At 35.4% G+C, this 27,904-nt stretch overlaps 4 protein-coding genes across 7 annotated transcripts; 1 reads left to right on the forward strand and 3 right to left on the reverse strand.

The window, feature by feature from the left end:
- Nucleotides 1-4,172, forward strand: LOC120281985. Of its 2 annotated transcripts, none has more exons than XM_039288679.1 (5): nt 1-139; nt 1,181-1,480; nt 2,035-2,166; nt 2,650-2,766; nt 3,514-4,172. In XM_039288679.1, exons 2-5 carry the CDS (start codon nt 1,208-1,210, stop codon nt 3,856-3,858), a joined length of 867 nt encoding a protein of 288 aa, XP_039144613.1. In that variant the 5' UTR covers nt 1-139; nt 1,181-1,207; the 3' UTR covers nt 3,859-4,172. The 2 variants fall into 2 exon arrangements, with proteins under 2 accessions (XP_039144613.1, XP_039144614.1); XM_039288680.1 differs by having other exon boundaries at nt 1,200-1,480.
- A 199-nt stretch (nt 4,173-4,371) lies between these two features.
- Nucleotides 4,372-8,186, reverse strand: LOC120281983 (ubiquitin carboxyl-terminal hydrolase 4-like). The gene is made up of 6 exons (XM_039288677.1): nt 7,776-8,186; nt 7,431-7,547; nt 6,616-6,714; nt 5,991-6,179; nt 5,662-5,843; nt 4,372-5,073 (listed from the first exon to the last, which is right to left on the reverse strand). The coding sequence occupies exons 1-6, from the start codon at nt 7,896-7,898 to the stop codon at nt 4,674-4,676; spliced, it is 1,110 nt and encodes a 369-aa protein (XP_039144611.1). The 5' UTR covers nt 7,899-8,186; the 3' UTR covers nt 4,372-4,673.
- Nucleotides 8,187-10,973: 2,787 nt separating this feature from the next.
- Nucleotides 10,974-19,596, reverse strand: LOC120281976 (calmodulin-binding transcription activator 3-like). 3 transcript variants are annotated; one of them, XM_039288671.1, is made up of 14 exons: nt 19,478-19,596; nt 19,249-19,342; nt 18,461-18,580; nt 17,698-17,813; nt 17,315-17,403; nt 16,478-16,520; nt 15,805-15,982; nt 15,545-15,667; nt 15,127-15,461; nt 14,497-14,880; nt 13,685-14,385; nt 13,014-13,596; nt 12,310-12,633; nt 10,974-11,285 (listed from the first exon to the last, which is right to left on the reverse strand). In XM_039288671.1, the coding sequence occupies exons 2-14, from the start codon at nt 19,286-19,288 to the stop codon at nt 11,181-11,183; spliced, it is 3,141 nt and encodes a 1,046-aa protein (XP_039144605.1). In that variant the 5' UTR covers nt 19,289-19,342; nt 19,478-19,596; the 3' UTR covers nt 10,974-11,180. The 3 variants fall into 3 exon arrangements, with proteins under 3 accessions (XP_039144605.1, XP_039144603.1, XP_039144604.1); XM_039288669.1 differs by having other exon boundaries at nt 15,545-15,670; XM_039288670.1 differs by having other exon boundaries at nt 15,545-15,670; nt 19,472-19,586.
- Nucleotides 19,597-22,831: 3,235 nt separating this feature from the next.
- LOC120281981 (probable mitochondrial adenine nucleotide transporter BTL3) lies at nt 22,832-27,874 on the reverse strand. Its single transcript, XM_039288676.1, has 4 exons — nt 27,183-27,874; nt 26,633-26,936; nt 25,962-26,432; nt 22,832-23,201 (listed from the first exon to the last, which is right to left on the reverse strand). Exons 1-4 carry the CDS (start codon nt 27,602-27,604, stop codon nt 23,133-23,135), a joined length of 1,266 nt encoding a protein of 421 aa, XP_039144610.1. The 5' UTR covers nt 27,605-27,874; the 3' UTR covers nt 22,832-23,132.
- Between the last annotated feature and the right edge of the window lie 30 nt (nt 27,875-27,904).

Raw genomic sequence — 27,904 nt, forward strand, 5'->3', positions numbered from 1 at the left:
TTTGCTCCTTTTTCTTCATCAATTAAATCAATTTTTTGCGCAATTTTTTCCCGGACTTTTCCATTAGATTCCTCCAAGCTTGGCGTTGGATCCCTAATCATCCGTTCGATTCCGCTAATCTCGAGCCAAATCTCTTCTGGTTCGCTTTTCCCCAATTTTTATTGTTCACCGCTCTGATTTTCTGGGAAAAGTTTGAATCTTCGGCCATGTCGTCTCATATTTGATTTGGGTTGAACCCTTGGATTGCTTAGTTTTTTGAGATGTATGATTGAAATCATCTATATGTGTGTGTGAAAGATCCTCTTTTGCGTGTAATTTGATGGTAAAAGTTTAATCTTTCTGTAATTGGGATATGGAGCTGCTTTTGTTTGTTGGAACTAATGATTATTGTTGGAAACTTGGTTGAATTTCTGTGCTGGTATGCTTGCTTTTTTTTATTAAAAGGAAAATTACAAGATATTGAGGAGTTGATTTTACTTGATTAAAAGTTGAAACTTGAGATAACTTGTGCAACATGAGAGCCATCTAGATCTGTGTTTCCTTTGTTTTGGATTTTGGTGACACCTGAACAGTAGTGAGCTGAGGGAGTTGTTGTGGCACAATTGAAGACTTAAGGCCTGCATTGAAGTTTCAGTTCTTTGATAAGTGTTAGAGGTGCTTTCATACAAGATAGATATCTTCAAATTCAAGTCTTGTTATGCTTTTTGGTACCTGAGTTTAATTTTGTTGTATTGAGAAGGAGTGGTGGTCATTTATTCTCTTAGATATCAGAAAATTGTATTTTGGCTTGAATGTTGTGTAAACTTCTCAGGGCTGACTGTGCTGTGATTGTTTGAAGTCGGTTCTTGAAGACTAATAAGAACTATCCTGTTCCTTCTCACACTAGTTTGTAGTCTTCCCTCTAGTCACCTTAAGGAATAACCTTGTAGCCATCTCCAAAAAGGAAAATTTGAAACTTCATTTACTGTGTTCTCATTTCATTCTTTATTTAATGCCTTTGGTTGAATTATTTTGTTTGTCTAGATTATAAGAATTCATGACATTTTTACTTATATGGTTTGAGCATGCATTTGTTGTACTTATGATATCAGCTTACTTCCTCTTGTTGCCAAATGAGGACTGAGGAGTAATCATCCTCACAATTTTTAATGCATAAGAATTTATATTTTGGTTCTGACAGTTGGGAATATTGGCGTCAGTTTTCCAGATGGCATTGCAAGAAAGCCTCAATAAGTTTAAGCAGCAGCAGGAGAAGTGCCAATCAACGCTTACCAGTATTGCAGCGCGATCATCATCTTCAAAATCCTCCCACTCACACAAAGCCGCACCCGGAAACTCTTCTTCTGTTCCAGCCACAATAAAAGCTCCTAGTGCAGCAGTGAAATTCTCAAATGATACCGAAAGACTTCAACATATCAATGCCATTAGGAAATCCCCTGTGGGCGCCCAAATCAAACGCGTCATTGACCTGCTTTTTGAGGCATGGCTCTGCTCCCTTTTTCATACTGAGAATCAACTAAAACATCAGTGTGCCTTGCTTGCCTGCTTGTTGGTTATATGATAACCTTCCAATATCTTGAAAATGACAATGGTTTTGCTTATTTAATGAGGAATTCAACTCAAAGCAGATCATGGATCCTAAGTAACCTGCTTGTTTTTTTACGGAGTTAAGGTGATTGGCTGATCCTAACATTATAGTTGGAAGGAGTATTAATGTTCACTGATAGTTATGTATTTTGCATCAATATGGTGGTGGCCCCTATCTGAAATGTGTCTAGAAATTAGATATAATCACAGATGAGAAGATTCAAAAGTTAAAAGTGCCAATAACTTTCTACTATAGTGACTTTGTTATCTTGTCAATAAATCTTTGATAATGTCAATATCAGCAAAAAGTAGGCACCAACGAAATCAATATAGTTATAACAACATTGGTTTCCTTGAAATACTTGAGCTTATGTATCATATTGAAGATGATAATGCTGTTTTTCACATACTTGACTGTAATCAACACCTGCCTTATTGCCCTTGCAGACAAGGCAGGCACTCACTCCGGAACAAATAAATGAAGCATGCTATGTGGACATCAATGGAAATAAGGCTGTCTTTGACAGTTTGAGGAATAACCATAAAGTCAATTATGATGGAAAGCGATTCTCATACAAGGTAAAGTGCACCTGCTCTTAAAACCAACATTACTTTCTTGTAAGAGTGTGATCTGATATTTCTGAGTCATTCTACTATAGATTTCAAACTTCTTTGAAGGCCTTTCTTTAAAAAAAAAAAGCAACAGTTTCTTATAAATTCCTGTCTATCCATCAGATGTCTTATAGGAAGTTTGGCCTTATTTGAAAAATGTTATTGTTTCTTGTTCCATAGTAATACTATGACGGCTATGCAATTATGTTGCTTGTTGCGGAAGAATACTTAAATGGTCTGATTGTGGTCTAGTTTTATACAATCCACTATCACACATTGCAAATATTCGATGGAAGTTTTCCCACTTTGGATCATCTTGAGCCACTTAGTCATTATTGAAAAAATGGATGGGCTTGGATAATATGATTATTTGCCCTGGTCGATCACCTGTCTATGTCAATTAGCAAAAATGACTGCTGCTTTAAATTAATGTGTTGTTTGAATTTACAGTCCAAGCATGACTTGAAGGGAAAAGATCAACTACTTTCTCTGATACGGAAGTTTCCAGAGGGCCTTGCTGTTGTTGATGTGAAGGATTCTTACCCATCTGTAATGGATGACTTACAGGTACTCCTGAAAACTAAGCTCTGAATTCTGTAGATGGTGTACACTCACATATTAATTAACCACCAAGTTGCTTGGAAAGAGCTTCTTCTCTTCTACTTTGTAATGTTTCATGGAGAATACCAAGCTGTTGGCTCGATACAACCCACTGATACATTTTAAGGGTTGTTTTTATGTTGGAAGAAACATGCATTTTAGTCTTCAACAGCACAAGCTATAGTTTTGTCTGCTACAGCTGTTAGTGTGACACAAATAGATTTTTTTTTCTTGAAATATATCTCCTGAATTAACATTCTTTGCACGCGGGGTGGAATTTTGCAGACTCTCCATTCCTCTTTTTGATGGAGTAATTACATTTAAAATTTTTCTGAAGGATTGTTGCCCTTTCATCTTCATCCCACTTTTGAAGTTCAAACAGTGACAGTGTCTCCTGATCTTGAGAGTCAAGACTGCTCTTCACAAATGATTATTGATTTATTTTTTTGTCTCATTTCAAACTTTAAAAGTTCAAAATCCTCTTGATGATCTTACTAAGCTAACTATAAGGAGCTTGACATGCAGTGCTGCAAGCACGTCCGCATGACTGCATTCAGATCTTATAATTTTGAATGATTTAATCAAGCACTTTATGAATTTATATTATTGGCTCACATCACTGATAATTATTTTCGTGGATATTGCCTGGAATTTGTTTTTTGGCAACTCATTTCATTTGGAATTATATCTTATGATTTAAATTTTATCATTCAGGCTCTTAAATCAGCTGGCCAGGTTTGGCTTCTCTCCAACATGGATTCCCAGGAGGACATTGTCTACCCAAACGATCCAAAGGCAGTGATAAAGGTAGATGACGATCTCAAGCAGCTCTTCAGGGGCATTGAATTACCAAGAGATATGGTTGATATTGAGAGGGATCTCCAGAAGAACGGTATGAAGCCAGCCACAAACACTGCTCAGAGACGAGCAATGGCGCAAGTTCACGGCATCACCGCCAAGCCGAAGCCCAAAAAGAAGCAGCGTGAGATCAGCAGGAGGACCAAGCTAACCAATGCTCATCTTCCAGAGCTCTTCCAAAACTTAAATGGGACTTCTTGATTCTCAATTGGTGGCCGCATTGCCCATCTGCCAATAAGGTCTTATGTTGAAACCTTGATACAAAACCCCCATGTGAAAGATCGATGATCGGGTGTTCTGTCTGTGTCCGGCTTCATAAAGGATTATATTGAGTTGGAATTGTGTTATATTCAGTGTTGTCATATGAAGTTAATGTGTGAAATTAAGAACAAATATTTCATTGCTGAACTTGCTGTACTTATCTGGGAAAGTTTTCCCCCTTTTTTTTGTTTCTGTTGCAATATGTAGTAAAGTTTATGCAGAAAATTATTAAGATCAAATGAAAAATTACTTGATGGTTTTGAATATCTCAACAACAACAGTTCCTGTGTTGCCATTTAGACTGAATTTTAGCTGAAATTTATTAAGATCAGTAAGACAATAGCTGAATGTTGTGACTAATTCAATACCTACTTCATGTCTGTGATTGAATGCATAAATGATGGCTCCAAGCTACCCTCAAAAAGTAAGATTAAATGAACAACAAGACAGATATATAAAAACACAGAGGATTGGGCATTTCGTCATTTTCTATTCACTATAATATTTGGTTAACTAACAATCAAGATTACAGGAAACGCTTAATGTTTGAACAATCGATCGAGCATGTACACTCAATTTTATTCCTTCATGAGACTGATGTATTTCCAGCATGACCTGTACACAACAACCACAGTAAATTTTACGTCCTCTCATCTCCGAGAGCTCTATTGATGCTCAAACCATTTGGTGAAGCTAAAGTTGGGCAAAAAATGGCAGTGCTGTAGCGCCTTTGATGGTGAAATTTGGCATGATAATCATCGTCTTGCACTGATGCTCTCATAAAACAGGATGTAACCATGATCAGTGTTGCTTGTGAACTCCTGCGCAGACCCAAAGAAAGTCTGGACAGTGGATTCATCGATCATTTCAGCATTCTCATCATCAAAGAACAACCAGTGATCGTGGCTCTTGACTAGGCTGATGTAGTGGCCATGGTTTGGCCCTATCCCCACATGAACTACCACTGCAAATAGGGAGTATTCCATGTCAGTAGCATCAACTGTGTTATTAAGCTTCAGTTCCATAGGGAAAACAACCCGATAAGATAGTTTCTTGTAGCGACCAAGCTGCTCCATGTACTTGAAACGCTTGAGATGGATGACCAGGATTGATGGTGGTTTCTTAATCTTCATCCTCTTCTGAGCTTCTTGCAAACTGCAGCAGGAAGCCTATAGATGTCAATGAAAGCAGACAATAGAGACTGCCTCTCAAGGAAAATATACAGATACTACTGACGTCTAAAAAAAGGAATAATAAATACACAATGCATTATTTCATACAATTATGCAAATAAATCTATAATCTTTTCCATTAAATGTTGCATATTTGTCCATACAAACAGTAATATTTCTAGAATTTAGGAAAACAATGGGTGGTGGATGATACAATGATGATTATGCTAACAGTTAGCAGTGGGAACACATTTTCATAAGTTTTAAAATCCATGCAAAAGCAAATGAACTGCAAAGTATTCACTCTTTTATTTATATACGAGTTGTACGTTAAAATTTAGACAATACGATCAGTGTAAAAGAGCGTGATGAAATTTATGAATTAGATTTGCATGGCATATAATACTTTGAACTTCTGGTGTTGTCTAGAATTCACCAGTCAAACATTATGACAATCCAGGGCATTACCAACCTAGACATGGGGATCATAAGAAGTTTGAATGCCAACCATGGAAAAAAAAAAGAAGAAAGAACCACAAGAAGATAACAAACAAAGATATATGAAAAAGACCTGCAGCACTTGTCACAAAAGAACTTATCCTCAGCATTCAAGGTTTCTGTTGAGCTAAAGTTTTTCAGGCAGCTGGTAATTGAACTATTTTGCTCAATGTCGAGACTTAAATCAAAGAATGTCTCCTCCCTTGCAGTCACAGTTTCGCACCGTAAGCACCTTGTTTCATTTGTTAGAATACCCTGCATGTTTATTAGAGCAGCAGATTGTTAGACGAAAGCATATCACTCTTTGTTCAAAATGAATATCACACACATCATAGATTACTTTATTCAGTATGTATGTCATATTGGGAAAGATGGCAAGCCAGACGTGTCGACTTGATTCACCTGAAAGCTTTTGTGGACCCATGTAACAAGGGCTTCTTTGTGCACACCATTCGCTTGAGGCCAAACTTGACCATTGTTCAACATTTCTGATGGTGTTGGGGGACCAAGAGAACCTTCTGCAGCCTTACTCTCCCTCTCGAGGATATCGACAAGTTCATTAAGCAAGAAAATCAAAAATTCATGAGCATCCTGCAAATGGCAGACATTGCAATTGTGAACCATCAAGATGAATGTCAACTAAGACATAGTATCAGACAGAAACCAATACAAGCTAGTTTCACAAGTTATTAGACATTAGCTCCTAGAAAATTAATTAGATTAGTGGTTTTTTCTTAGTCTTGAATCTTGATCACTGTAAAGTTGCACGTAACATAAAAAGAGACCAACCAGGATACCCAGGAAAAGACCACATTCCTCTGCATTTCAAAACCTCCAAGGACAGGCCAAAGAAGCAAGTATCGAAATACAATAAGATAAAAAGAGTTTCACTGGGGAAAGCATATATTACTAGTTACTAAATTTATTTAGTGAGACAATTTTTAAAAAGCATATATGCAAATGACATCACAATCTCACAGGGACGAAGAAAACACAACTCAGTATAACATCGGAATGACAAAGAAACCTGGTGCATGTAACCACGGAAGAGCTCATTTTCCTTTTTCACTCTTTGCACAAAACGCTTTGGAGCTATGACACCAGTTTTCTTTTTCTGGGAGCTAATCTGCACAAAATTACTAGCCATATAAGTCCCTGCAATGGCACACATTCAAATGACAACCAAAAAACACTTTAAACCTTAAAGAACAAGTATATGATGAAAGACTGACTGATGGGACTTCACTGTGTTATGGTTAAAACTGTAATATTAACGAGAGCAGAAGTTATATTTTTTTTAAAAAAAAAAAAATAAATGACACTCACACTACAATGCAAAAGATTGTATTGACTTCATAGAAAGGCGACCATGAACATTTCCTTGTGTCCATGGCCCATGGTACGAGGAATGCTACATAGTTAAAATATAAATGAACAAGCCAGAGACATGGTAGAGAACTAATAAGAATTGTTGCTGTGCTAAAGTCACAACCCAACAGGTCCACAACAGAAACCGTTGATCATGGAGCTAGTACAGGCTTGTCCAGTGATATTACAGCGAGACGAGAATTTAACAATGGTCGACTACCTACGTTGGCGCATCCTTTCCTTCTCGACTTTGCCACTGACAAGGTCTGATTTCACAAGCTATTTGAATCATGGACTCAAGTAGCTCAATCCCATTTTTCATTTTAAAAAAAAAAACAATGATATTCTTGCAGTTATATGAAAGCAATGTGAGAGAATTCCTACAGTTGCTCAACAGATCAATCCTTGTCAATCATAAAGCAACCAAATAATCCAATAAATCAACATGCCAATAATTCAAGCACAGAACTTTACCTGGGTGAACAGGTCAGCCAAACAAGTCAAAAGGTTCTCCTCTAAATCTCCTTGCTTCTTGTTATTTGCATAATATTCCAGCAACTGCTCTCGGAAAGGTATACAAAAATAGAGCGCCTGAAAACGAAACATATCAAACAAAGTAAGAAGTCAACTGAATCAGAACAAAGCAAGCAAGCATCTTGAACACAGAGGCAACACTCCTGAAAATCCAATTCACAACCACAAACATCACCAACCGAAACCAAACTACTTGATATCAACCTAAACAATCACATACTACCAATCAAAGGCAATAGATCAAATCATACACGAAATTGAAAAACCTCATTTACGGTTCTATACCTGCAAAACGCTGTTGCAGTAGCAAGTGTTGCCGAAGTTCTCAAGGCCGAAATACCTCTCTCCTTCGGGGAACTGGTCTCCGAGGGCCTTCTCGAGCTTTGACCCCGAGGCCCCCATGACCATGAACTTCTCCCACACCCACCCCAGCTCTCCTACTTCTCAAAACCACTCGAAATTAAAAAACCACCGATCCGAATCCAGTTCCAAGAGCAAAGCCTTCTAAGATTGCGAGCCCATTGATTCAGCTTTCTAGGGTTTCGAAGTTGATTGAGAGATGGAGATGAATTCGTATTCTAGGGTTTCGATGAATTCCTTTTTCTCTTCTTGACTTCGAGAACGAGGATGATCCGGAGGAGACGATCGATTTGATGCCGGCGTTCGAAGGAAAAGAACACGATCTCGAAGCGAAGTTGCGGCGAATAAACATAAACAAACGGGAGTTTTGCACATTGCCCCCTTGAAAGGCTTGTAATTCTTTCTTCAAATTTATAATTTATTTTTTTATTATTATTTTGAATATTTTTTTCATAGTATTGACAAACTGATATAAATTATCAATGATCAAATGGTTTATTGGTATCCGGATACATATTAAGGGGCTGTTTGGTTGTCTGTAAGTGAAATTACAGTGTAAGTGAAAATGCTGCATTTCTATTTACATCACTATTGTTTGGTTTGCTGTAACTGAAAATGCTGCATTACTTTTAATTTGTTTGGTTTGATGTAAGTTAAAAGATATGGTCACCATGTAAGTAGAGGGGGTGAGATTACCCCCAATATACTGTATTATTATTAATTATTTAATGCATTTTAAAAAAATAATTTAAACTAAAATAATTAATTTAATTTAATTTAATTTAATTTTTAAATTAAAATAAATGATTTAATAAAGTATTTATTACATTTAAAAATAATAATCATAAACTCAAATAACTAAGCCAAATAATAATAAGAAACTTAAATAATTAAATACTAACTCTAAATAATTAATTTAACTCTCCCCATCTACTCTTAACACTAATGTAAATTAATTAATTAATTAACTTAATAATAATTTTATTAAATTAAAAATATATAAAATTCTTTAATTTTATATAAAAAAATATTTTTTTTAATTAAAATTAAATACAAATTGGTATATTTTAAATAAAAAAATAAATTTAATAAAATATAAATAAGTATAAGTTTAATTATATTAACAATTGATTACATGTAAGTTTTCATTTTCTTTTAATGCATAATTTGGAGAGTGAAGAATGGTGATTTTAGCCCAAATGTTTTGCTGCATTTCAACTTACAGCAAAAAAGTACACAAAACTGCAAAACTGTTTGCATGTAAAACTGATTTCACAGCAAACCAAACAGCATTTTACATGTAAAACCAGTTACATTACAGCTACTTACAGCTAGTTGCAGGTAACCAAACAGCCTCTAAAACTCTTGTGAGTGGTGAGAGTTTGAATGCTGGGTGAGGACTCTAGTCATTTACCTCACAGAGGTTTATGCACATCTGTGTTTTTTTTAGCGGTATAACTGCTTATCTTGATGAAAAAATTACTATAGGTATGTTTGAATTGTTTTTAATAGAATTTTTTTATATGCAGTATCATAATTTTTGAAAAAATAAAAATGATTTTAAGAGAAATACTTGTGAATTTTAATGTTATGAAATGAGTGTTGGCTGGAAAATATTTTTACAAAAATAATAATATTTACATTTTTTTTAAAATAAAATATTTATAAATGTGGCATAAGACATAACTAAATATACCGTATATAATATGCCATATCACTTAACATGTGACATGAGAAAAAATGAGCTAAACATTTTACACAATAGAGAGCTCTTTTACGTTTCCTATGAAATCTTTCTTTATAAAAAGATATTTTAAGAAAATAAAATTACTAAATATATCTTAATAATTCTTTTTTCCTTTTTCACAAAATGCAAAATTCGTGTGGAATACCGGAATCCTTATCAAATTCTGGTGTTACCAAATCATCTATAACTTTTAAATAAACTTTATTTTTAAAAATTCACTAAAAGATAAATTATGATTTTTATTTATTAAAAAATATAATAGTAAATTGAACCATATCCACAATTGTGATGGAGAGATGACATTTTACTTGCTTCACAAATGAGATAACATGTGTTCAAGTTTCCTCTCTTTTAATATCTCTTGTCCAAGTTCTTTTTTTTTCTGAAAAATAAAAAAAAATGGAACATGGGTGTGGAAGATCTAGAGATTCTTTTAATTTAATTTAGTTTATTTTTATTTAAAAAGAATAAATAAAATACAAATTAACTAAAAACCGAATTCAGAGAATATAAAAATAAAATAGTAAAAAAAAGGAACAAAATGCATAATAAAGTTAACTAACATGGGATATAACAAAGATTAAAAAGTTAGACAGACCCTTCCCTTTGAGTAAAGAGGATCTCCTCCTAGGATATAGTGGACTAGAACAAAATTACGTATTATTCGATGAATGGTTGAGGACCATCAAGGTCGTATGCTTATCTCTCGGAAAAAGCCCTAAAAACTACAACTAATGAGCTTTCTAGTTTGCCTTTTAACTTTGAGAGGTGATCCCATAAATCGGTTCCGTAATAATTACTATAGAACCGAAATGTAACTGATCTCACGTGTTGGATTGCATTGATTTAATAACTTATAAAATAAAATAATCTTTTTAAGATAATTACCAACCTATCTCTAGATTATATTATAAAGAACAATAAAATTTATAAACCATGATCAAAATTCTTTAACTTTAAGAGTTACATATTTTAAAATTAAAAATACATTTATTTCTCTCAAGCCAAAATTTACCAAATAATCACTTTTACTAATATGGACCACAACGAATTATGAAAAACTCCAAATCCTCTATACCAACCATCACAGAGATCAGCCATGGAATTCGGGTCCTGTTTGAATTTAATTTTTCCTTGTAATCCCCTTTGGATACAGATTTTCAAAAGATCATCTTAACTTTATTATTTAATTGCCCAGACCTTATCCTATTTACCCAGACCAGATTGAATTCCAAAACCCTTTCGGGTGAAAAAAAAAATATACTTTTAACAATAACGCTAATAATAAATATTTACTAATACTTATTTAGAAACCATTCTTTTCTAACTTTCAAAGTCTCAGGAACTTAACAGTAAACATTTACACACATCTCCAATTACCAACGAATAACAAGCAAACCCTTTATAAATATATATATATATATATATACATAACTAATCAAAAGCCTCAATGCTATATAACACACAAATGACCTGAATGGAGGAAAAGCAATTACAAGTAAATCAACAATCAAGAACAGTTTAATAGAGCAGAGAAATTACACACTAATGACTACTAACAGAGCAAGAAGACCTCAGCTTCATCAAGCAGGTCCAAGAGGCAGTGGTGAATCCTCCCAGAGCTCCTCTAGTTCAGTCATGAAATCTCCACCATCTACTGGACCATTTAGAAGACTTTCCTGCATGACCTGAAAATATTTGCAGATGAAAATTTCTAATTATTATGTAGGTAATTAAGGTTTTATGTTTTTCATTTTAAAAACTTAAATTTGGATAACTGCCTACAAAAATAATGTTTCTAAGTTTACTCTGAATTTTCCAGCTTGCAGGATATAAAAGTAGAACATGAAAGATTTACTTCACAATTCACATACTTTCTTTGTTTTCATAATCAACAAAGAATCCCAGACATAGTTTCAAATTCTATGAATTTGGTTGATATTATCTACAAGCACAAGTTGAAATAATAGTAGAGCTAAATTACTTTATAGTGCTAGACAAGTTTTTTTTTTTTTTATACCAAGATGAGCGGCCTAGTCGCTAGGAAGATAAGGGCGTGCACAAGTCTCAGTACTGCGAGGCCTGCACACATATGGGTGCTAGGACGATCTGCACACAACCACCACTTACACAACTAAAAATATGCCCTCACCCATAATTTGAACTCTCACCACTTGTGGTGAAGGAGTCTAACAAAGATCCGAATACCAATAGACCACTTGGTCATTAGTAATAGACAAGTTATGTTGCCAAGTTCAAATATACACCAAAAAAGCACAATGCATGGATGCAATCTAAAAGGGCAAAAATCTAGATGATAGGAAACACATGGCTGATGCCCACGAAGCATTGTGAACCACTTGGACTGGAACTTAGATACAACATTATGAGAAATTTAATCAAGACTTCAACATTATCAGAAGGAAAAATGATCTAATTAGAACATGACAAAATCAATAACGAACAACCAGTGGATGAGTAAGTTTTGAGGTGAACATACAGAAAATTTTAAGGTTTTAACCTAATCTTAAATGAATTTTCTGCTCGAAACTAATTTTCAGCCATTACCTGTTGACCAGTGGTGCCAATGTCTTAGCCTATGAGTGGTGCCAATTTCTAGCCTATGTTATCTATAGCAACCTATGGTACTGATTTCATCAGACTGAAGAACGTTAAACAGAATTAGAACATTTAGAATATAACTCTACCAACCTTGGACTCCTGAAGTTCTGTGACAACTTTCAGCAGCCTATGGTACTGGTCTCTTGCTTCTGAATACTGAACCATTGACCTCACCCGGGCCAATGCTTTCCCAAACCTGGCCTCAGTCTGCTTTCTCCCTTCTTTCAAGTAATCATACTCGTCCTCTGTAGAAGATTGGTCTTGCATCATTGATCCTTCAAGCAAGTTTTCTGACCTAAACCCTCGCAAGCCACTTCCTTTACGCCTCCAGCGCAATATAGCTTTCTCCACAATTCCTACGGTCCAGACAACTTTTTTGTAGTGCTTCCTCACTTGGTGGCCTCTTACATGAGCCTGGTCAGCAATCAGGAGTAAACACTAATAAGAAGAGAATGGATAACATATATTTGCCCTGCATTTCATGGCTGGATGTGAAGTATGACTAAAATGTCAGGATTACATGTTGCCCAGCATAAGACAGAAATGCATGATAATATACCTAATAATGTCTGAAAGAATTTCATTCAATCTATGAGAACATGCATGCCTGAACAGTTAGAAACTTGAGAGCCAGCATGGTTCAATACGTTAAAACACCATAGTTAACAAAAATTATTATACTTGCAAGAATAAGTTCCAGGACAATCGCTAAGGCAGCTAAGTAGAAAGGAATAAAAAGACTGAGCAAATAGTATTACAGAAGCAAGCGGGAAAAAAAGGATGATCATATATACCTGGATAATAACAATTCGTTTGCGGATAACCATGAATTCTTTTCGGTCTTTCCATCCCCGGAACTTGTTTTGTATTTTTATAGCAGCAGCATTCAGAGGCAAATCCTGTTGTCCCAGCCTGGAAGGTTTCAATGACAGAAGAGAAATAACCCTTTCATGTGATGTTCCACATTTATCATCACCAAATTCAACAAGTTTCTTTCTTTGAAACGATTGCACTCTAAACACTTGGTGAATTTGAGCTGCTGCTAAAGCCGAGTTCCGAAGGGCACTTAGACAGTCCTTCATTGAAACAGCAGCATGCTCCTCCCCATCAGCCAGGTGAGCGACACTCTCTGCTACAACATCGTCAATACTACTCAGACCAGAAATTTCAGAAACATCATTGCCTTCTGATTCCTTCAACTTGAGCATTGAGAGGTGGTTGGTAAGAGAAGATTCGGCCAGGAAACCACCAATGCCTTTATGATTGTTAGTAGAAGCTAAATCTGAAGCAGTTCTTCCAGTGGGAAACTCAGGTGTTGGGTCTGTCAACGCTCCAGGATCAGCACCAAGAACGATGAGCGTAACAACAGTGCGCTCCCTGAGATTCAAAAGTTCAACAAATGAGAAAAATGGCAGTTGGCTACCAGCCGAAGCAAAGGAAGCAATGATGGGTATAGTATTCTTACCGACCACAAAATGCAGCCCAATGAAGTGCAGTCCATCCATGAACATCTCTGAAATTGATGCTAACACCTGCAGTGATGGTAGGCTCAATAGCCCAATCATAACCAAGAGCAGCAGCTAAATGCAGCACACCCTGCCCCTCGCTATCTAATACACTAGGACCTTTCCCATCTTCAGCTAGTTTGTGGAGAAGCCAAGTATGCAGTTTATCTTTTAAAAGCTTTTCAAGTAAATGGTTCTTTGCATTTCCAGGGGAAATTCTTTTGTCCTGGTTCAGCTTTAATAAATTACACCACTCATCCTCACTTTCCATCAGCAATGAACTGATTTTGCTGCTCAAGTCATGCTTCTCAGTTAGGACACTGGATAAGGGTTTTGAATGGCTAGCAGATTCCAAAGATAATAATCTTTCAAGACGAATATGGAGATTCAGTTCATGTGTACTGCACAAGTAGGAATCTGAAATCTCCATGTGCTGAACATCACTGAGACGATATTCAAATTCGCGCACTTCACTGCATGCCAACCTATTAGAGCAAGTGATATAGAAAGGAACCCTCCCAGAGGCATGTAGTGGTGCAATACAGCGAAGAACACCTTCCGCCAGAATCTCGGCTCGAACTTCAATTTCCCCAAACATGCATGACCATTTACATTTATCCACATCCTCCTTATCTTTCAAGAATTTTCCAGTGACAAGAACCTGTCAAACATTAAAGTAAAATGTTAAGGGGATAAGTGGTAATTGAATCAATTGCATATGAAGATTAAGGCCATTCAGGAAAACTAAATAAAACTAGCTTTGATTTAAAACCTTGGTTTCTGAGCCTATGTATGCCCAGTTGGGAGAAAAATCAATTATGCTGAAAAGCTGGTCTTGAGAAAGTGAGGGAGGCATCAGGTATGTTTCCAAGAGATCCTGAGTAGACAAGCTAGAAACTTCAACATTTCCATTATCAACAGTACCCCAATAAACCCCAGAGCTGGATTTTATACAAGGGTCCTCTACTTCTCCAAGCTCGTTGCTCATCCATCTGGAGAAACTGTCATGTTTCTTCAAGCCTCCCTCACCAATATTTGCAAGGTCCAATGATTGAGACTTCCGATTACAAGAATCATAGTCAATTCCCTCTGGTAAATGCTCAGCTTTTAAATCCACATCTAATTTAGGCAAGGAACCGATTTCAGCATTAGAACCCTGAAATAAATAGAATATTCAAAGAACAAGTTCTCAGATGTCAAAGCCTTCCACAAAATATTCAAATCCCGAAGTAGATACTGCTTCGTATAAAAATAAAAAAAATCTGAATGTCAGTTATCAGATGCAAGCTATTATTAATTTAACATTTCAAAAGTGTCTTCCACAGTACCATCCAAGATACTTCCTAGTCTGATTATATAAACTCTCTTTTAACTTTTGGAAGAAGGGAAATTAAGATCTTACCTGAAATATTAATTGATCTTGAGAAATAGCAACAACATCATGCTTGAAATTAAAATCATCAGTTCCAAGCCCACCAAGTATGAGAGATTCTTTCACAAAATTGTTCTCCAAACTAGCAGGATCCGTGGAAGCAACTGGAGGCCGAAAAATTGGATCATCAAAACCTGTTGTACAGTGATCCAAGAGTTCATTCCAACATGTTGAGTCAAATTGCGTTCTAGCTGCATTAAATGTTAACCCAAGGCTCGTCCTGTCATAAGCTTTAGTGTTGTCTCCTTGAGAAACTGAATAGAATCCAGATTCAAGAGATCCTACATGTGGTTTTTGAAAATGAACTGGAAGACATGGGTACAGAAAGTTACTCAACCATCCAGAAACTAAAACAAAAGAAAGAAAGCAAACAAAAGGTGCTCCTCACATTGGTCATCTGGAGGATGAAACGGAACATAATGATTGAATAGCCGAGCATCAATCACCGGCTCATCAGCACACCTCTGCAAGTCAGGGTAAGAGTGATATCTTGAACTTGCTTGATAATTATCTGCTGCATCAAATTTCTATTTAGATACGCTGAGCAATAGTGAGTGCGATTAAAATATGAATGAGCAGAGCTACATCAGAAACAGAACATTCCATAAGATGATGCCTCTGGAATTAACATGGAAGAAGAAATTATACCAGATTCAGCATCTTCAAGTTCAGATGTCTGGGTGCTATTTGCGCTTTCGGCTTCTGTTGTTTGAGAAAGCAGACGACTTCGATGTGTGAAAGAATTTGAAATTACAGAACTATCCAACTGGGTCACTTGTGAATTATCTTCAACTTCTCTGATGCTTCTATAGCTAGATTTGTTGCCCTGGAGATCAAATTAATCACAGTGACAAAGAAGTAACCACTGAAGTGTCAAACATTACTAGGATGCATACAGAAAAAGATACAAGGCAAAATTGGGAAGAAAAGGAAGTCCATTTGAGTGTTGGTATCACCATGACCAGTTATACCTGGAATACAACATACCATATGATGCTATGTAAGGCATTAGAGTTGTTAATGGCCGACCTTTAGGAAAAAACAGTCTTTAATTTTGATGTTCAACCAAAATATGATGGCAAGTTTCAAGAACGTAAAATCATACATGTAGCTGTACGAAACGTCATGGCCCAATACATGGCATAGAATGCAAATATATTCATTTTGTCGGATGGTAGTTCAGTGCAAGCCACAAATCATAGAATTGCAAGGAAAAGGACTAAAAAATAAAGAAAAATTCTTAAGTTTCAAGTGAAGCAAAGCATACAACAACGATAAAAGACACAAAGACAATTTATTAAAGAGAGATCAAGATCTTGACCTTAACTTCACGGTAATGTACAAGAACAATGTGCATCAAATCCCTGCAACATTGTGAGCATATAGAACATAATGAGAGCTTTTTCAAAAAATAAATAATGACAATTCTCACAGAAATAATCATCCAAAAGTATGCAGGTTACCAAAAATGTAGTCTGAATAACATAGCTGTGCGTGCTTATGCATGTCAATAAAGAAATCTAGAACATTTGGGTGATGCATGACAATTTTAAAAGAGAGACAAACAAACAAGAATGACCTAGTTCTTATAATCTTTAAGCTCCTAATGGAAGGAAATCTTAATGGTCTACCTCAAAGAAACAATATAACGGTCAGCTAGGAAACATAAAAACAAATTAACATCCGGATAACATTTAATGCGTTGGTTGAAGTGAACAAAGAAAAGAAAAATAAAATAAAATAAAAAGGTAAATGAAATAAAAATACTAAGTTATGCAAGCCACTAAAATACCTGATTTAGTTCAGAGAATAAGTATTTCTTATTTAGCATAGAAAGATGATTCTCAAGTTATAGATCAAGTAATCAACTAGAGAAGTATTGTGCATAAAAACATGTCAACTGACTTAATGATAAATCATAAAGCAAGATTAATGACCTTATTAATATGCTACATAAAGGTGTGACACAGGCATCTACAAAAGCTAACTATGCGTCAGATGTCAGTAAGCATATGCAGGATAATGTATACAATGGTCATTTAAGATCATAAAGGATATACATAGCCGTTACCTTGAAGCACATAATACATATTAAGGCATGTAAAATAAACTTTAACTTTTAAATGATATAAACAAGGGATTTTTATTAAATACTCACTCTTCCAACATCCAATAACTCCGCCGTTGAAAGTTCTCATTCTCTTCTCCATGAGCATAGTAGCAATGCAACACATCAACACTCCCTGACTGAAACAGAAGGTAAAATACATCTTTAGTTGATCAACAGAAAACTTAACTCTCCAAGAAATCCAACCTACAAAATGCTAAGAAATTTTCATTCCAATAGCTCAGTGCTCCAGTTTATGATCACTTTTAAGTTCAAGAGCAAGTATGGCTTGGTACAGCAAAACTATAGGTGTCTTCCCTTAAGGCATGTCCCATATGACCTTATCTTTCTTAAATTCATTTCAAATAAATTTATCTGGTGCCAATGTATAACCACAAAACACTATACACATACATCATTCATGTCTCACTTACTTTTAACCTCTCATGAGCTTCTTTCACAGTTTTCCCATCCTTTTTCTTCCTCCAATTATGGCCGTCCTTTCGGAAGTATCTCAAAACCTTCCGATCAAATAGAAAAAGTGAACCACCTAATAAGAAAGAAACTTATGGCATCAAGTGAATAAAAGCAGGATAAACCAAGCTGAAATGTCCAACTTATATATGATCCCAAATTGTAAACCAGTTTTGTTCAATACAAGGAAAAAAAAAATTCGTCAAGACAGAGTAAACCAGTTCATAAAAGGTGAAAAGAATGTACTAAGGTGGAAGATTATGCATGCAAACTGCCTCTTTAATGTCTGTCTTAACTAAAATATGGGTTATTGAAAACGTAGATGAAAGATGAATTACAAAAATTCGAGGAGTGCACAGGCTGTTGGGTGAGATAATGAATGTTAACAGAATACATGAATTGCCCTGATCCAACGCATACCCAATACCTTAATCTTCAACAAAACCCAAACTTCATTAAACAGGGATTAAAACAAAAATCATAATCAGACTGTCCTATCAGGAAAATAAGCAAATCTAGATACTAATCTCCATAACTGTCAAATTATGAAGTAAAAATGGATTCACTTTGAAAGATCCCAGCAGTTTTGACCAAAGCTTACAGCATCATGAGAGATAATATTCAAAAGATACAGATAATACAGTATTAAATGGTATAAACTGAGGTTCATCAAATCACAAGCAAAATTCAACATTCAATAAACCACGCAACACAAGATCTTACTAGGTGGCTTATTTGGTGGTTCTGGGGCAATGCAGAAGTTCTGATAGTTTCGAAGGATTTCACATATTTCAGCAGGGCGCAGCCATCGCTGTTGAGCTTCCAGTATTATTTGATTAATATCTGTTCATCCACAACAAGAACACAAATTTTCTTTTAAAGAAGTTGAGACATAAATTAAACAAAAAAGACACACCAAAGCCATGAACTCATCAAAATAAAAACTGAATGCAAAAACAAAACAAGCAAGAAACACCCATCATGTTCGATGCATGCTGATCAGTGATCATACACTGAGATCCATACGCACGAGTCTCCATCAACTTCAAATAAAATTTAAAAAGAACCCTTCCATTAAACTAGTTTGACTTAAGTAAAAGTTTAGACTGTTTGACCATATGTGAGAGAAAGCGTGTGGTCCCCCAATAGACACAAAAGACCAATTCACAGCATCAGTGTTCAATTCTACAAAAAATAAACTCTATTAACATTCTTCCTCAAACATCCACAAAATACTAAATTGATTCTTCTACTAACAACCTCCCATCCATACTTACCTTCAGACACTGCCTTCAAACTATTCTCCCAACAAAACTTTGATCCTTCACTACCAACTCCACTACCACAATACTCATACCATCAGTGTAACAAAACACTAAGACTATCAATAGACGCACAAATCAAATCTATTAATCTCCAATTCCTTGTCTTTAAAGTATAATATAACACCACGATCATAAACAAACACTGAATTAAGAGAAAAACAGGGTAATCCCATCGAATTATCTCACCTAATTGCGGGTTTATCGCATAACGCCTGGTTTCCGCCATGAAGAATGAACAAAGCCCTCTTCCTCCTAGATCCAAATCTCAAAACCCTTTACCCTGAAAAATCAAAATCACAACAAAACCCATAAAAAAACACAGGAATTCGAACCACAAACAGGGGAAAAAAATCACAGCCATGCGAAGCATTCGGGAAGTGAAATTCCAATCCGACGATCATTTTCCGACCATTACCGGAGACCGAGAATGAGTGGCCGCCGCCGCCGATGATCCAAGATTCCGGAGACGAAGAAGAGAGAAACGGGAAAGAAACGAAAGACAAACGAAACGGGAAGGAGGAACGAAGGATGGTATTGGGTCGCGCTTTTGTAATCACTTCTTGACGAAAACACCCCTGAATAATTACGATTATTACGATAATGCCACTATCCATGTGCTGTTTTGCTAGTGGTTCGCGTCATCGAAGAGGTCTAATTCAGTCAAAAGACTAATAAGCACTCTGGCGCGCAGTAAAACGTGCCATCACCGAGGGTAGGTGTAAGCGAATCGTCACCGAAATAAGTTCAAGAGAGATTGTTAATTTTAGGGATTTTTTTTATTTAATAAATGGATTAGATTTCATTTCTTGATTATGCCAATGGACGCAAATGTTAGCCTGTGAATGGTCCGTCAAAAGAGAAAAATAAATAAACAAATAAATAAATGTTAGCCTACGTATTGTATTTTTCATATTTTCCTGCCATATTTTTGTTTAAACTTTTCATTCGGTTTTTATTTTAGCTAGTAATTGTTTTTGTATTTGTTGATCTTTTATTTTATAAAAAAATTAATAATTTTAAATAAAAAATAAACTATTATTGTGTTATTTTCATATTTTTTTTATTTTATTTTTAGTTAAATTTATCTGTATGTTCTTGCTTCAGCTAGTAGTTATTTTTGTGTTTATTGTTCTTCCACTTAAAAAAATTATGATTTACCATAACAAATACATATATAATCATATATTACAATATAAAGATAATGAATATAAACAAATATAATGCATCATATCAATTTTAGAATACTAAGAAAAGAATATTTACATTATTATTTATTTATTTATTTTTGATAAACAGTTTAAAATTATATATTTCCTAAATCTGGCTTTGATTGGGAAGTATCTAGTCTAACGTATAAAATATATATATATATAAAAAAAAAACAAGGGATAAATTCTTGGGAATAAGTCGGTGAACGTACCCAGCGGAGGAGCTGATATGGGATGTAGTTTTCAAGAATGATGCTCTGATGTTCAGACTGGGGGAGGGTATGGTAGAAGTTTCTTTTATAGAAAATAAAAAAGAAGCTCAAAAGGGCGGTGTGTTTGGTGGAAGCAGTGATCAGGTACCAGTATAGAGCCAAAATTATATACGTCTGTATTAAAAATTCTAATTTTTCTTTCCAGATGTTGTTAATAATTTTGAGCTTCTTTTAAAAGATGAATGGTTAAAAACAGAAAAGACGTCATGTGCAAACTTTGGTGGAGCAAGTGAGAATAGAACCCGCATATATATAGATATTGGAACCATCCACACACAATCACTACTTACATTTCTAGAAATGTGCCCTCACTTATGATTCGAATTATCATAATTTGTAAATGATTTTAATGTGGACCCGATTATTAATAAACTATTTTATCGTTGGTTAATTTTGAGGTCATACATATGGACATTAGAATAACTCGCACATAACCACTACTCATATTTTCAGAAATGTACATACACTTATAATTCAAAGTCTCACTATTTATGAAGGGTTTTAATAGAGACCCGACTATTAATAAACCATTTTGTCATTGGTTAATTTTGAGGTCATACATATGGATGTTGGAACCACCCGCACACAATCACTACTCACATTTTCATAAATGTGCATTTACTTATAATTCAAATTCTCATCATTTGTGAAGGATTTTAATGAAGACCTGATTATTAATAGGTCACTTTGTTCTTGATTAAATTTGGTGTATTATTTTATAATTACTAATTAAACAGTGATATAAAAAGAAATATTTTTTTACTGTAGTGGATTGTTAATCAAATTAAATGAGGAATATATAAATTCAAAATTAATTGTATAAATATTATAAAAATATTACAATAATATTATTTTTTATTGTTGTCAAGAGTGGGTATGAAGTTTTCCTTCTCATCAAAATTGCATGCCATTGGTTTATGTAAAATTTAATATAGTAAGATTCTAATTACTTTTTGTGATGTTTGACTGAAATAACAAATGTGAGGGGATTTTAATTACTTCTTGTAATGTTTGATTGAGTTAACAAATATGAGGTGGTACTTACAACTTTTGGAGAAAATAAAAAGAAAACAAACAAACTAAACAGTGACGTGTTAAAGATAAGGTCTTTGGTCATGGAGAATATATATATATGCGGCAATCTTTGGTTGATGGCATGTTTGATCATTTATTGTATATAGTGTCTTTGAATTATATAATATTTTTAATTTTTAGGGTGGTTATTCACTTCATTTGACTAATCAATCGCCAGTGTTTGACTGGTGTATATAGTGTCTGAGAATTATTTATGTACTTGATTTTTTAAATAAAGACTAATCAGAAGACGCGTGACTGAAAGTTATGAAAATAATTAACTTAGGTCACTTTTACCATGAAAAGACTATTTTGAAAATGGGTTGTTTTTGGTTAACTGTCTTTTTATCACTTATTCACTTCATTTTATCTTATAAAATAACTGTCTTTTTACCCTTATTCACTTCATTTTATCTTATAAAACAAATGCTCATAATAAAATTAACCTAATTTTTTTTATCAAAAATTGTAAATTAATTCTTAACCCACAAAGCCATAAAAGCAAATAAAAGTATTTTATAAATTATCATTTTTTCCTAGAGTACGGAAGCAAATTTATATTGATAATTATTATATGAAAAAAATATTTTGAAAGGTTTTTTTTTAATAAAAACATGACAGATGCATATACAATGAGACCCATGCACCATTGCCCTACCAACACAACGATTGAACTGCAAACTCACACCCACAGTCTGAGACTCTTGATACCACTATTTCCAGCGCATTTTAAACCTTAACAATTAGCATTCTGCAAACTAAATCTTTCACAGTGAACCAATGTTGCTGGACCACAGACTGTTGGCAAGGGTCTCATTTTCACTAAAATAAACACAAAAAACATAACTTCAATTTTACTCCACTCAATTCAGGCAAAAAAAAAAAAAAATGGAACTTTACCCCAATTTCTCACTTCAGTCAAAACATTCCCAAGCATTAGCAAAACACCAGCACAGGCAGTGGTGGTGAACACAATCTCTGCACACACAAACATAAGAACACAGGGGTAACATGGTCCATCAATGGAGGCTATAACAACTTATAAGTGGGCCCGGATGTCCTGCAGGGAAGGCACATACACCTTGCCAAACACTTGATCAGTCCAACAAACATGAAGAGGATATTTTCTGGCACCCAAATTATAGCAGAAGATGAAGACAGGATCTGTTCAGTATAAAATACTAGACGACAAGCAAAGAAAAAAAACAAAAAAGAGATCAAGAATGGTTTTACTCATGAGTAACATAATAATGTGATTACTAATAAGCACAGCATGTTATTACATAGGTAAACACTCTGCAGTTCAGTCAGGATAATTAGGATGTGAAAGAAAAGAAACCTCTAAAAACTCTTATTCAATGTTAAATGGTTTATATGAAATACTGTTGTTAAAGTCCCTTGCTTCCTGCAATGATTGAGCATCAGAACATGAGAAACAATTAGGGAGATATGAGTAGTGCTCAAACTGCAGGGAGTTTTCAGGCATTGTATCTGGAGCGTAATCACATTGTTGTCGTCACTCTACTTTCAGGACTATCTTCATGAACTCATAAACAAAGTAGCTGATGGAAGCAGAAGGCAGAACCTGAGTAGGAAAAAAAAAAGACCGTTAAGGTTGCTGATAAAAAAGAATAGAGAACATGTGTGCAATCAGTAGCATGTAGAAAAAAGGGCTTGTAGGAGGTTTTCTTGGATGAAAATCATAACATACAATAAATAACTATTGCTATAGATATGCATGATGACTGAATGGTGTCTCTTTTCATTTGACGATAGCCAAATTTCACATCAAGCCTGTTAAGTCATGAATGCATTAGCAATTTAGCATCATTGTTGTCTGTTGCTCAAAAAGTAATCCAGATTTTTCTACACTTCAAGAGAAGCACCTTAAGAGGCATCATGTTTCTCAACTGTATTACTGCATTCAGATATTTCAACTACACATCCTGAAAATTATGTTATTTCTTGGATTCCCATTAATGTAGTTATCTTTAGAAACTATTATATTATGTCTGATTTTTTAATTTCAAAAGCATGATTTTGTCATGTGGAACTCTGTTTCAGTAAGATGTGTGGGCAAGCATTATAACACCATGCGCCAAGCATGCATACGGCCTCACCCAAGTGCACATGCATAGTTGAATAAAAAATAGTGAAAATTAGTAATACAACATAGCATCCAAGAAATTCAACAAAGTCATTTAATAATTTGAAAATATGAAAATGATATTTAAAGTCCATAAGCACACAATTCATCTCAAAATTAATAAACTTATTAATATATTGTTAAGGGAAAAAGACGCCAATTCCAACTATTAACCAAAATATTGAATTCATAGAATAAAGCAAGCGCATTCAATCTTCACATAAAACAAACCTAAATTCATCAATTGAATTTATTAAAAGGAAAAGTAATCAATCTCACTACTTAATGGTAAGTCAATAATCTAATATTACACAAAATGGGGTGTATCGCTATCAACCAACTACATTGCAAGCTGCAGTTTGTTTTGAGGTTCAAATAAGGAGGCACCTAATCAGAAGTCAAATATAAATTGCATTTACTATGCAGTGATGTGATTTCCTCATGATGAGTTGTTAGAATAGCCAATATATAAAACAAGAAATAGATTATTTTAAAAATACGAATAAAACCAGCCTCTTTCAAGGAATCAGGGGGCGTTTGGTATACTGGAATATGGTCAAAATTTTCTTGTAATCATGTCAAGGCATGTGGGATACCTATGCTTGGTAAAACCTATTATGGTAGTATGCCCAAGAATGTAACATTCTGGCAGGAAAGTGAACAGAAATCCTTACTACTAAAATACTAATAGGTCAAAGGACATTGGAAGTCAAGGTTCCTAATCCTCTTTGGCGACTGTACTTGAAGAAGAGGAAGTTGTTGATTTGGTTGTTGCCCAAATCAAATGGAATTTCCTGCAGTAATTCTTTTGCCTTCTTGGTTGCATTTCTTTTCATAGATCTCTTGATCGTGGAATTTTTTTCTTTGGTTGTTTCTTGATTTATACCCAGTGGTAAGTGGAAAGAGTTGCTAGCCTTGCAGTTTTTACTCCGATGCATTGTTGTTGTAAGATGCTTTCGAATCCTTCTGTTTCTAACCCATGTTAAACCACATGTTTATCAGAAAGGCTCAAAGCTTTTTGTAAATGTGAAGTATTTTGGTGATCTAACACTTCTATCCAAATAAACTGGACATGAAGCATGTAAAACGCATTTTCAGATATTAGACCTTCTACATGATTACATTCTCAGGCATGCAACAAGTAAACCAAGCATATCAATGTAAGATATTTGTCAATCCTTCTCTTTCTAACCGATGTTAAAACACGTATTTATCAGAATGGCTCAAATTTTTTTTGTAAATAAGAGGTATTTTGGTTATCTAACCCTCCTATCCAAACAAGAGCTGGATATGAAGCATGTAAAACACATTTTCAGAAATTAGACCTTCTATATGATTACATTCTTAGGCATGCAACAAGTATATAAGATATTTGTCAAACTTTGAACTAACTTTTCTACAAAACAAATATGGAGTTTTCATATTCCTGTGAATCATATTGCCAAGGATTAAATTCTTTAGAATCTTATTTTGTAAAGGCATGTGGCAATCCACAAACCAAACACCCCTTAAGGGCTTCCGCTTCTTTAGTAAATATCTTGGTAAATGATATTTTTTCTTCATTTCAATAAGGACCTGAAAACCAAGTCAGAAATATTCTCTCATTAACTCTCCAAATACCAGCCTTCATATTACACACCTATGCTGAGTTTTGAGTTCACTATATAGGAAAATATAGTAGGCTATCAGTATATGGGTTTGTAGCATAGCAATTAGAATCAGTATATTGTGGTGTGGACACATACCAAAACGCCCTTTACCCAAACCTAGCTTGTTCCATTGACAGTTACAAACTATGAAACTTGTCACTCCAACAAATTTCATTCCGTGCAACAATTTTATTCCTTACCTTTGATACAAAGGTTTGTCACTGTAGAAGTGGTGAGTTCTTTATGCCCCATGGAGATTTGAAGTCTAGCTAGTTCACATACACTCAATAAATAAGAATATCTTCTTGACAAAGACTAGAAGGTAATTAATATTTCCTACAAATTAATTATCAGCATTCGTTATGCCAAATAAATCTAAAGTAGCAAAACAACCAGCTTTTCCTAAGTACCAAATAGCTAAAAACTCATTTGAAAAGTTTTTAAAAAGCAAACTTCACATTTAGAGGTGATTATCCGTCATTATTCTCAAGCTCAAAGAAAAAACAATAAAGAATGAACTAGCTGATTGACTGCTTTCTGTTAGAAGTACCTGTAACAAGCTGGGAATCAGGCCAGCATAAAGTGCAGAAATTCCACCTTGTTCAACAATCTTCATGCAAGTTGCAAAGGAATTCAGTTTTGTTGCTTGGACCTGCATTTGTAGATGCCTCCTAACTACCTCAAAGGGGTATGTAGCAGCCTCAGCACAGGCACCAGCAATGGCCCCATAAATTAAGGTCCTTGCAGGTCCCAACTCTAGTTGATCCAATGCATTCATTTCTCCACCCTCTTGTTGCTTCATCAGCAACGTCCTCCTCATTCCTTCTGGTGAATGGAGATAGGCTGACTTCAGTATGTCATAAACACCGTAGAAAACTGCACCAGACGGAGCCATGCTAATGAGAGAAGGTACTAGTCCCTTATAAAGTGACAAGAACCCTTCAGTTTGAACCATGTGACGAAAAACACCAATAACACCACCCAATGCTTCCCCTCCAGGCGCTACCATCTTCGTTCGTATCTGAAGCATTAAAAGTTTGAACAAGAACACTTAAAGCATCAAAAGAGATATAGAGGAGAATGATGGGACTGAAGCCAGCTGAAACTTGAATTTGAGATGCACTCAGAACCAACTGTAAGTTCCATCACTTTAATGTGTATCTTCCAAACTATGTATCCAAACCAATAACAAGAAAAGAAACACATCCAAATGAACCATACCGTATCCAGTGGTATACACAGGACAGCTGCAGTAATCCCAGCTGCAGCACCTGCAACAAACCTCTCAAAATTTGTTGTCTCCTCATTTCCAGACAACTTAAGCAATTGTTTTCTATATGTATCATAAGCATAAAAATTGACTGCCTTAAATGGAGCAGTACGAAGAATATTAACAAAGTTTCCCTTCCAGAAGCCTCTCAGACCCTGAGTAGCAGCAATATGCTTGATTAGATCAAAAAGATTCCTTTGTTCACCACGAACTATATACTCCAACTTCAGTCTCTCGAGAGGAGCAACAAAAGTTCTGACACACAAGATAATTATTGCAAGCAAAGATGTTAATAAAGAAACAGTGAAAAAAAAACAACAACACAGTAGCTTCAACATTAACAGCATCACAAAACAGCACACTTATCGTTACCAATAAGAAACAAGCACGGGAAACATCTTCATACAAGCCAGACGAAAAAAAATCATGGTTTTCAAGCATTTGAGCAATAACATGCTATCTAAATTTATTTGAGAACAAAATGAAGAGAAATATTATCACCTGGAGACCATGGCAGCAACAGCACCGGCCCAGAGATGCTTAGTGGTATTCATAGCCCCAGCACCGGCCCCACGAACTTCAACGCCCTCATCCTCCACCTCCACCACCTTTCCCTCCTTCTTCCCCTCCTCCTCCTCCTCCTCCTCCTCTCTTCTCTTCCCATCCTGCCCCAAAATACCCGCCGCCTCCCCCACAAACCCTTGGCCTCCCTTAACCGAAATACTCACTGACAAAAACGTCGGCCCTCCCCTCATGAACACCCCCAAAGCCACCGACTTTCGCCTTCGGGAACCCCACCCAGGAAACGAAACCGATGTATTCCCATTTGTCACGGACGCAAGCAACGACGGCGGCACCCACTGATCCAGAAACAGCCCTCCTTGGACGAACAGTGCACCCGGAGGATCCTCAACCCTCAACATCACGGAAGTAGCTACGATCGGCGAACAGAGTGTAAATTTCCACCACAACTATTAGGGTTTAAGAAGAAGGAAGCCATTGGGGAGGAGAATAAGAACAATGGAACAAAAGAATCCAACTTTATCCTAGGGTTAGGGTTTGGAGGTGAGCAAGTGGGAGATGGTGGTGAAGAGAGGGCATCATTCGCATTGCTCCGTTTCCATCGACGAAGCCTTCGAGGGAGCTTTGGACCCTTCTGCTTCACGGCTTCGCTTCTTCTCCTCCGCCCTCTCTCACTTCTCTCGCTACCTGCCTCGTAATCG

This window comes from Dioscorea cayenensis, chromosome 18 (assembly GCF_009730915.1).
Source record: "Dioscorea cayenensis subsp. rotundata cultivar TDr96_F1 chromosome 18, TDr96_F1_v2_PseudoChromosome.rev07_lg8_w22 25.fasta, whole genome shotgun sequence".
Lineage (NCBI taxonomy): Eukaryota > Viridiplantae > Streptophyta > Magnoliopsida > Dioscoreales > Dioscoreaceae > Dioscorea > Dioscorea cayenensis.

Excerpts from the sequence above, each read along its gene's own strand:
- LOC120281985 (XM_039288679.1), top strand. The coding sequence starts at position 1,208 with ATGGCATTGCAAGAAAGCCTCAATAAGTTTAAGCAGCAGCAGGAGAAG. Across the intron at positions 2,167-2,649 it reads GAAAGCGATTCTCATACAAG|TCCAAGCATGACTTGAAGGG; the intron begins GTAAAGTGCACC and ends TTGAATTTACAG. Across the intron at positions 2,767-3,513 it reads CTGTAATGGATGACTTACAG|GCTCTTAAATCAGCTGGCCA; the intron begins GTACTCCTGAAA and ends TTTATCATTCAG.
- LOC120281981 (XM_039288676.1), bottom strand. The coding sequence starts at position 27,604 with ATGTTGAGGGTTGAGGATCCTCCGGGTGCACTGTTCGTCCAAGGAGGG. Across the intron at positions 26,937-27,182 it reads GTTGCTGCCATGGTCTCCAG|AACTTTTGTTGCTCCTCTCG; the intron begins GTGATAATATTT and ends CTTGTGTGTCAG. Across the intron at positions 23,202-25,961 it reads TGATTCCCAGCTTGTTACAG|GTTCTGCCTTCTGCTTCCAT; the intron begins GTACTTCTAACA and ends TTTCCTACTCAG.
- LOC120281983 (XM_039288677.1), bottom strand. The coding sequence starts at position 7,898 with ATGGTCATGGGGGCCTCGGGGTCAAAGCTCGAGAAGGCCCTCGGAGAC. Across the intron at positions 5,844-5,990 it reads GGGTCCACAAAAGCTTTCAG|GGTATTCTAACAAATGAAAC; the intron begins GTGAATCAAGTC and ends ATAAACATGCAG. Across the intron at positions 5,074-5,661 it reads TTTTGTGACAAGTGCTGCAG|TTTGCAAGAAGCTCAGAAGA; the intron begins GTCTTTTTCATA and ends TTCCTGCTGCAG.
- LOC120281976 (XM_039288669.1), bottom strand. The coding sequence starts at position 19,288 with ATGGCGGAAACCAGGCGTTATGCGATAAACCCGCAATTAG. Across the intron at positions 15,983-16,477 it reads TACATTACCGTGAAGTTAAG|GGCAACAAATCTAGCTATAG; the intron begins GTCAAGATCTTG and ends TTTGATCTCCAG. Across the intron at positions 12,634-13,013 it reads AACGAATTGTTATTATCCAG|GCTCATGTAAGAGGCCACCA; the intron begins GTATATATGATC and ends ATTGCTGACCAG.